The sequence below is a fragment of the Oncorhynchus tshawytscha genome, linkage group LG25, assembly GCF_018296145.1.
Source record: "Oncorhynchus tshawytscha isolate Ot180627B linkage group LG25, Otsh_v2.0, whole genome shotgun sequence".
Taxonomy (NCBI): domain Eukaryota; kingdom Metazoa; phylum Chordata; class Actinopteri; order Salmoniformes; family Salmonidae; genus Oncorhynchus; species Oncorhynchus tshawytscha.
This window is the reverse complement of record NC_056453.1, coordinates 23413998-23423108: the sequence shown is the minus strand read 5'-3', so window position 1 is coordinate 23423108 and position 9111 is coordinate 23413998. Positions and strand designations below refer to the sequence as shown.

At 44.6% G+C, this 9111-nt stretch overlaps 2 protein-coding genes across 9 annotated transcripts in view; one reads left to right on the top strand and one right to left on the bottom strand.

The window, feature by feature from the left end:
• Positions 1–770: 770 nt before the first annotated feature.
• Positions 771–3382, top strand: ndufaf8 (NADH:ubiquinone oxidoreductase complex assembly factor 8). 2 transcript variants are annotated; one of them, XM_024388067.1, is made up of 3 exons: positions 771–1075; positions 2118–2228; positions 2327–3382. In XM_024388067.1, exons 1-3 carry the CDS (start codon positions 995–997, stop codon positions 2345–2347), a joined length of 213 nt encoding a protein of 70 aa, XP_024243835.1. In that variant the 5' UTR covers positions 771–994; the 3' UTR covers positions 2348–3382. The 2 variants fall into 2 exon arrangements, with proteins under 2 accessions (XP_024243835.1, XP_024243834.1); XM_024388066.1 differs by having other exon boundaries at positions 2118–3382.
• A 36-nt stretch (positions 3383–3418) lies between these two features.
• The window catches only part of LOC112224464 (putative sodium-coupled neutral amino acid transporter 10), a 32218-nt gene continuing 26525 nt past the window's right edge, over positions 3419–9111 (bottom strand). For all 7 annotated transcript variants that reach the window (XM_024388032.2, XM_024388028.2, XM_024388027.2 and 4 more), the window contains 2 exons: positions 5693–5830; positions 3419–5530 (listed from right to left, as the gene is read on the bottom strand). In XM_024388032.2, coding sequence (XP_024243800.1) covers positions 4416–5530; positions 5693–5830 — 1253 coding nt within the window. In that variant the 3' untranslated portion in view covers positions 3419–4415. The remainder of the gene's footprint in view (positions 5531–5692; positions 5831–9111) is intronic.

Below are 9111 nucleotides of genomic sequence, written 5' to 3'. Positions count from 1 at the left end.
GACACTAGGCTGACCAGGGCAGAACACATTGAGAGAGTGGTGGGAAACTGTAAGAAGGTGCTAGATGTGATGTGCTGTCTGACGGTGATTGAGTGGGGGGGCTGGCCGATCCTCATTGAGGAACATGTACTGTATGTTGCATTGTTCAAATCTGTAATAGGCTATGGCAGTATAGCGTATGGTTTGGCAGCCAAGGCCCAAGGACATACTGGGTCAGCATTTGTAGTGCAAGAATGTGGGGTGGCACTCAGGAAACGTATTACAGATCATCTGGCTGTATATACAGAAGAGCTGATGGCCGTACTGTTGGCCTTGCAGTGGGTGGAGGAAGTCAAGGCAGACAGAGAAGTTATTTGCTCTGATTCATGTGCAGTATTGATGAGTCTGCAGTCCTTTAGCTCATGTAGCAGCCAGTTGAATAAGACTATAAATGTGATAGAAAAGCATCCAGCAGGAAAGTGTGATTCTTGCCAGGAAACCAGAGACAGTGGAGCATGTACTGATACAGTGTGGGCAGTATGAGCGGGAAGAGAGAGGCTGAGATTCAGTATGAGGGAGAAGGGTATACAGGAAATTTGTTTAAATAGTATAGAACGTCATTAGATACAGTATTAAATAAATAAAAAATTTAACGGGGCTAGCAGGTCTCCGACCCACATTCCAGTACAGTAGGTGGCGGTAATGCACCATAACGTTGGTTGCCAATCGCTGATAAACCCCACAGAAGAAGATGGACGTGGAAATTAACAAATCACGTTTGTAGATTTACATGCGTGTCATTTCCTGATTCAGGGTCAACAACATGGTGCCGTCCATGGTCTGGGCGAGCCAATGATTTGAGTGGATATTTTCCTACGAATGCCTTTTATTTATATGATACTTCGCTAATATTGTACAAGAGCTAATGCTGGGGCATTAGATTGTTATTCGTTGTTTTTCCACTGTCAAAGAGTATTGAACAGGTGTCCATCTGCTGCTGCTCACACAACTGATCATGTCGGGGACAAATGTGTGGACTCGCAGTCGGGAGAGGATGAGACGGTTCCCAGAGCTGTTTGCCCAGTGTTCTGGTGAGGTGCGTAGCCACCAAACAAATTCATACGGAAAAAAATATATAAACGCAATATGCAACAATTTCTACGATTTTACTGAGTTACAGTTCATATAAGGAGAGCAGTCAATTTAAATAAATAAATTAGGCCCTAATCTATGGATTTCACATGACTTTGCAGGGGTGCAACCATGGGTGGGCATAAGCCCACCCACTGGGAGCCAGGTCCAGCCAATCAGAATTAGTTTTCCCCCACAAAAGGCCTTTATTAGAGACATAAATACCCCTCAGTTTCATCAGTTCGCTGGTCTCAGACGATCCCGCAGTTGAAGAAGCTGGATGTGGAGATCCTGGGCTGGCGTGGTTACACGTGGTCTGCGGTTGACATACTGCCAAATTCTCTAAAACGACATTGGAGTTGGCTTATGGTAGAGAAATTAACATCACATTCTCTAGCAACAGCTCTGGTGGACATTCCTGTAGTCAGCATGGCAATTGCACACTCCCTCAAAACATGAGACCTCTGTGGCATTGTGTTGTGTGACAAAACTGCTGACTTTTTGTCCCCAGCACAAGGTGCACCTATGTAATAATGCAGCTTTAATCAGCTTCTTGATATGCCACACCTGTCAAATGGATGGGTTATCTTGGAAAAGGGGAAATGCTCACTAAGCGTGATGTAAGCAAAATTTGTCAAAAATTGAAGTAAGCTTTTTGTGATCTTTTATTTCAGCTCATAAAACATGGGACCAACACTTTACATGTTTATATATTTGTTCAGTGTAGATGGCCACTGTTTGCCATACAATATCCAAAAGCATAAAGCCAAGTTAAGTTGTCATTCTGCCAATGTGAGAACTTGTCCCAGTGTTTCTCCTACCATTGTATAACTGGGGCGGCCCACCAAGGAATTTGGCTTGTGGCCCTGGATGATGCTTTTGGGGAGGAAGCTCGTAAAATAAAAGAAGGGGGAAACACTGCCTTAAACAATATCTATTGTGTTTCCGCAATCATCCTCCAACAGAAGTTTGATCTAAATACTGACTTTTGAATATCATGTCCTCAGGCTGCAGCTTATGGGAAGTGTGTGACAGCTACTACCACAGGCAGACAGGAGCTGAGAAAGGACCTGTGTGTTAAAGAGTTTGATGCTCTTAAGACTTGCATTGTTACAGCAGTGAGTGGCATATTACAGGTGTTCCATCATTTTCTATGACATTTTGTCTGTCTTTGATGTATAAATTCAACTGACTTGATCATCTTATTGTCTTGCAGGCCAAGAAGGGAGTGAAGTAGACCATTCCGCCCAACACATCTCTGCTGGACATGTAGTGCATTCTACTGGACATATAGTGCATTCTGCTGGACATAGGCTTTATCGTCAACATAAACAGGGGTGTATTCACTAGGAACTAAACGGACGGAAACGAGAGGGACCTACCTGAATTTGTTCAATAGAAACGCTCAATTACATTGTAAAACATTTGCATCTGTTTGCAGTCTGCACTAATGACTACACCCCAGGCAATGGACCTAATGTCCCCGTTGTTCCATGTACATCATGTAGTACAGTTTCAGTAATGCGATGGCAGGTGCTGAAAGATATCTTGACTAGTCCCACAAGCATAATGTTTGACCTGTTGTTGGTCCCAGAGGTAATGCTAGCATGGTGTTTCAACTAGTCTTCAATAGTGCGTCAAGGTCATACCGTTTGACTATGTAATAACATGTAACCCACCACCGAAGACTTGCAGGACTGTGTATTTGTCATGTAGAAATATGCAAATTGGTGTATGGGGTTCTCTTTGGTTAATGTACACAACACACATTGACAACCAACATTTCATATTGTGACATTTTCAGAAATATGAGTCGACCCAGAATGAAATAACTCTAATTCTAAAAGAAGTCACGAGGAGTTATGAAGCCACTGTTGATGTCCTCCCTCTATGAAGTCCATTTCATTCACTGTTCCTTATGGTAGCCACAGCACTGGGCACCATTGTAGAAGTCCAAGCCACTGTTTCAAATGCTACAAGAATAGAGAGTGAGAGATGACTAATTGCACTTCTGTTCTGGAAATGATGCATTTACATCTCAATACTGGCATAAAGATATTCACTTCGACCTGTTCATTTCACCCCAAGTTAGGATAAAGGCACAAAGCAGTGGAGCCCTCACACACAGGATATGACAAAACAAAAGAACCATATTCCTTTTAAGTCACAGAAGAAACACTGCTGTAGCACATGTAAGGCACAAGAACGTGGAATGTAGAATCAGAGTTATGGATTCAGAACTCACAAAAAATTAAATCATATTGGAATTGTACCGTGTGTGTGACAAGGATACGCATTTCTACAGCACTACATTCTTATTTTTATTCATCAAAAATATGATTCTGTTTTCAAAATCAAGAGTCAAATTATCTGGAAGAAGCACTGAAGCTAACCAATTGATCCCTATTTAAATGTTCTTTGAACGCTTTCCAAAAATATGTCAAAACCAGCACGAGGACATTTAGCGACAGTTCAGAGAACATATAGACGCTATTTACAGCACGCGATAACCAACATACATTGGGCTTAACAAAACCACTATCAAGGGATTTAAAATGACTAAAATACAAGTCATTGGATAGATGGTACATTGCTCTCTCAAAACAAAGGATTAAAGGAAACTCTGGACGTGGTATTACATCACTTAACATACATTCTAGTCCAAATCTCACCCCAGAGAAAACTAAAAATAAGTTAACATTTACATACAAATATATTTTTAATGAAGACTAGAACTATGGCAGCATTATACAGCATATTATTATAGAATAATATGTGATCATTGCTACAATATCTTTATCATCACTATTATCCTGTATCTTCTGGAATCATGGAAGGAGCACTAAAGAAAGCACTAGTATTTGGTAATAGATGCCCACAGACTAAGGTCACATGAAGATGCAGCCCAATTCAGATCAGATCTTTTGCCAATAATTGTGAAAAAGATCAGAATTGGGTTGCCTGTGTAAATGCAGCCAGAATGTTCCCTATCACATCAATGCATCTCACACACTCACGCTCCTCCTGTACTTGTCAGGTATTGTGAAGGCAGGTGGTAAGGCAATAGAGTGTGATCCACAGTACATGACTGTGTGGGGGAGAGAAAGAGTGTGTGTATGCGTTGTGATTAGTATGAACATGTGTACAAGGTTAGCGCAGTCTGACCCGGTGTGTGTGTGTGCAGTCTGACCCACTATGTGAGAGTGAGTTTGTTTAAATATAGGGATTCGCACAGTCCAACCCAAAGGTCCATGAGTGTATGTTATACCGTATTCATGTGCGTGTATGCCGTTACCCAGTCCCTGTTACTCATCTCTCTCAAGCTCAGAGGTCTGTTTAATCTGGCGTGTGTGTACCAGTGCTCCCCCCAAGGCTGCATGGAGATCTGACCCCCCCATGTCCAAGAAGGGCTCCAGCTCACCCTCCCTGGACTCCCCTGCCCCTCCAGTACCTCCTACCCCCAGGGCTCTCCTTCTCCTCCTCAGGTCCATGTCTCCTTGGTCCCTGGCCTTCTCCTTCTCGTGGATCACCTGGGGCTGGGCTTCCACAAAGTCCCTGGAGTCTGACTGGACGGCTGCCCTCTCCTTCAGGTCCCGTCCACTCTTCTTCACAGCCCCTAGTTCTCCTGGTTCGACAGGTCCTGGCCCAGCTACAGCCCGAGCCTGTTCCTCCCCTCTTCCTCCCCTCTTCGCTCTCTCCATCACCTCTCTCTCAGTCTTTTCCTTCTCCCACTGGATCCTCTCTTGCTCTGCTTTCTCCTTATCCACCTTCTCCCTCTCTGCTCGCTCCTTTCCCAGCCTCTCTTTCTCCACTCTCTCCTTCTTTACTTGGTCTTTTTCCATCTCCTGCTCTCTCACCAGTTTCCCTCTCCTCTCCCTTTCTAACCGTTCCTTCTCCACTCTCGCCTGCACCTCTCTATTGATCCTCTCCTCCTCCAGTGTCTCTTTCTCCATCCTCTCCTTGTCCACTACTGCCTCTACCGATCCTTTCCCTGGCCGGTCCTCAGCTTTAGCAGGTGGTGGTTGCTCCTTTCTGTGTTTGGGCTGATCTGGATCTAGCTTCACCCCCTCTGCCACCTTCTGACCCAGCGGTACCCCTCTAGCTCCCAGCTCCCTCTCCTTAGGGGCCTCCAACGCTGCCCCTGCCACAATTGTCTGTTTAGGGACTTCCTGGACTACTTCCTTGGGGATCACGGGGAGAACCACTTTGACGACCTGCTCTTCTGCACTCTTCTCCACAGGGAGGACCTCATTCTGGGGCTGGACGTGAGGCTCGGCCCCTCCGGCCTGTAGAGCTCCTGCTTCTTTGGGCTCCTTGGCATCTGAGGCCAGGGCAGGGCCATCTTGATCTGGGTCTTTGGGCTTGGATGCTCCCCCCTCCTCCTGTACTCCCTTCTCTGCATCAGCCTCTGGAGCTCCATCTGATGTAACACAAGATACAAAGATCATTATTTACTTTCCCTTTAACTGACCTAACATTTCAATTACTCATACTCAGCACTTAGACATGCATCAGAATATAAACTTAGTGTGTGCACTCTCGTACATGCTCTGAGTATGTGTGTGTACGTGTGTGTACACACCTGTCTTTTTGGGGTGCATCTCCTGGTGTTGTTCCTGTATGACAGCCAGTAGTTTCTCCTGCTGGTCCAACAGTCTCTTCTGCTGCTCCTGCTGCTCCTTTATAACCTGCAGCAGAACAGCATGGTCCAACTGACCCTCTACATGGGGGAGACAGGGTTAGAACATACCAAAACACACACAGGGGGAGTCAATTACAAGTGAGAGGGGTTGGAATGTACCAAATGAAATGGCACAGCGATGGGGTGAAGTTCATAAATCATACAGTGCATTCAGAAAGTATTCAGACAACTTCCATTTTCCATATTTTGTGATGTTACAGCCATATTATAAAATGTATTAAATCATCAATCATCCTCATCGGTAGACTCGACAGCCTTGGTTTCTCAAATTATTGCCTCGCCTGGTTCACCAACTACTTCTCAGATAGAGTTCACTGTGTCAAATCGGAGGGCCTGTTGTCCGGGCCTCTGGCAGTCTCTATTGGGGTGTTAAATTTTTGGACCGACTCTCTTCTCTGTATACATCAATGATGTCGCTTTTGCTGCTGGTGAGTCTCTGATCCACCTCTATGCAGACGACACCATTCTGTATACTTCTGGCCCTTCTTTGGACACTGTTAACAACCCTCCAGGCGAGCTTCAATGCCATACAACTCTCCTTCCGTGGCCTCCAATTGCTCTTAAATACAAGTAAAACTAAATGCATGCTCTTCAACCGATCGCTGCCTGCACCTGCCCGCCTGTCCAACATCACTACTCTGGACGGCTCTGACTTAGAATACATGGACAACTAGACTAGACTGTAAACTCTCCTTCCAGACTCACATCAAACATCTCCAATCCAAAGTTAAATCTAGAATTGGCTTCCTATTTCACAACAAAGCATCCTTCACTCATGCTGCCAAACATACTCTTGTAAAACTGACCATCCTACCAATCCTCGACTTCGGCGATGTCATTTACAAAATAGCTTCCAATACCCTACTCAACAAATTGGATGCAGTCTATCACAGTGCCATCTGTTTTGTCACCAAAGCCCCATATACTACCCACCATTGCGACCTGTACGCTCTCGTTGGCTGGCCCTCGCTTCATACTAGTCACCAAACCCACAGGCTCCATGTCATCTACAAGACCCTGCTAGGTAAAGTCCCCCCTTATCTCAGCTTGCTGGTCACCATTGCATCACCCACCTGTTGCACGCGCTCCAGCAGGTATATCTCACGGGTCACCCCCAAAACCAATTCTTTCTTTGGCCGCCTCTCCTTCCAGTTCTCTGCTGCCAATGACGGGAACGAACTACAAAAATCTCTGAAACTGGAAACACTTATCTCCCTCACTAGCTTTAAGCACCAGCTGTCAGAGCAGCTCACAGATTACTGCACCTGTACATAGCCCACCTATAATTTAGACCAAACAACTACCTCTTTCCCTACTGTATTTATTTGATTTATTTTGCTCCTTTGCACTCCATTATTTTTATTTCTACTTTGCACATTCTTCCACTGCAAATCTACCATTCCAGTGTTTTACTTGCTATATTGCATTTACTTTGCCACCATGGCCTTTTTTTTTTGCCTTTACCTCCCTTTGCTCACATCGTATATAGACTTGTTTCTACTGTATTATTGACTGTATGTTTGTTTTACTCCATGTGTAACTCTGTGTCGTTGTATGTGTCGAACTGCTTTGCTTTATCTTGGCCAGGTCGCAATTGTAAATGAGAACTTGTTCTCAACTTGCCTACCTGGATAAATAAAGGTGAAATAAAAACATAAATCAATCTACATACAATACCCCATAATGACAAAGTGAATATCTTTAATTTAAAAAAAAAATCTAATTTATTAAAAATAAACTATTCAGACCCTTTGCTATGAGACTCGAAATTGAGCTCAGATGCATCCGGTTTCCATTGATCATCCTTGAGATGTTTCTACAATTTGATTGGAGTCAACCTGTGATAAATTCAATTGATTGGACATGATTTGGAAAGTCCCAGTTGACAGTGCATGTCAGAGCAAAAACCAAGCCATTATGTTGAAGGAATTGTCCGTAGAGCTCCGTGACCGGATTGTGTCGAGGCACACATCTGGGGAAGGCGACGAAAAAAATGTCTGCAGCATTGAAGGTCCCCAAGAACACAGTGGCCTCCATCATTCTTAAAAATGGAGGAAGTTTGGAACCACCAAAATTCTTCCTAGAGCTGGCCGCCCAGCCAAACTGAGCAATCGGGGGCCTTGGTCAGGGAGGTGACCAAGAACCCGATGGTCACTCTGACAGAGCTCTAGAGTTCCTCTGTGGAGATGGGAGAACCTTCCAGAAGGACAACCATCTCTGCAGTACTCCACCAATCAGGCCTTTATGGTAGAGTGGCCAGACGGAAGCCACTCAGTAAAAGGCACATGACAGTCCACTTGAAGTTTGACAAAAGGCACCTAAAGAATCAGACCATGAGGAACAAGATTCTCTGGTCTGATGAAACCAAGATGGAACTCTTTGGCCTGAATGCTAAGAGTCACATCTGGAGGAAACCTGGCACCATCCCTACAGTGAAACATGGTGGTAGCAGCATCATGCTGTGGGGATGTTTTTCAACAGCAGGGACTGGGAGACTAGTCAGGATCGAGGGAAAGATGAAATGAGCAAAGTACAGAGAGATCCTTGATGAAAACCTGCTCCAGAGCGCTCAGCACCTCAGACTGGGGCGAAGGTTCACCTTCTAACAGGACAACAACCCTAAGCACACAGCCAAGACAACGCAGGAGTGGCTTCGGGACAAGTCTCTGAGCCCAGGAAATAGATAGAAATAGATGTGCAGCAACGCTCCCCATCCAACCTGACAGAGCTTGAGAGGATCTGCAGAGAAGAATGGGAGAAACTCCCCAAATACAGGTATGCCAAGCTTGTAGTGTCATACCCAAGAAGACTCAAGACTGTAATCTCTGCCAAAGGTGCGTCAACAAAGTACAGAGTAAAGGGTCTGAATACTTATGTAAATGTGATCAGTTTTTAAACAATTATTTGGCAAAAATTGACAAACCTGTTTTTGCTTTCTTATTATGGGGTACTGTGTGTAGATAAATGAAGAAAAATAAACAATTGAATACATTTTAGAAGGCTGTAACAAAAAATATGCAAAAAGTCAAGGGGTCTGAATACTTTCCGAATGCACTATATATTGAGCAGTATTGGTATCTACATCGGAGGGAGAAGGAGCATTCGATTTATCCAAACAAACAGCATAGGGATGTGTTTATGGGTGGGGGGCTGGAGGAGGGATAACTCAGTCAAACTAATGTAGGGTATGGTTGCTGCAGACAAGATGTGAGCAGTTTAGGCAAGGTGGGGGGGAGTGGGGGTACTGTGTGAGAGGGCGTGAGGTGGGTTAGGACTTGGGAATTATGGCCATGTGGGTT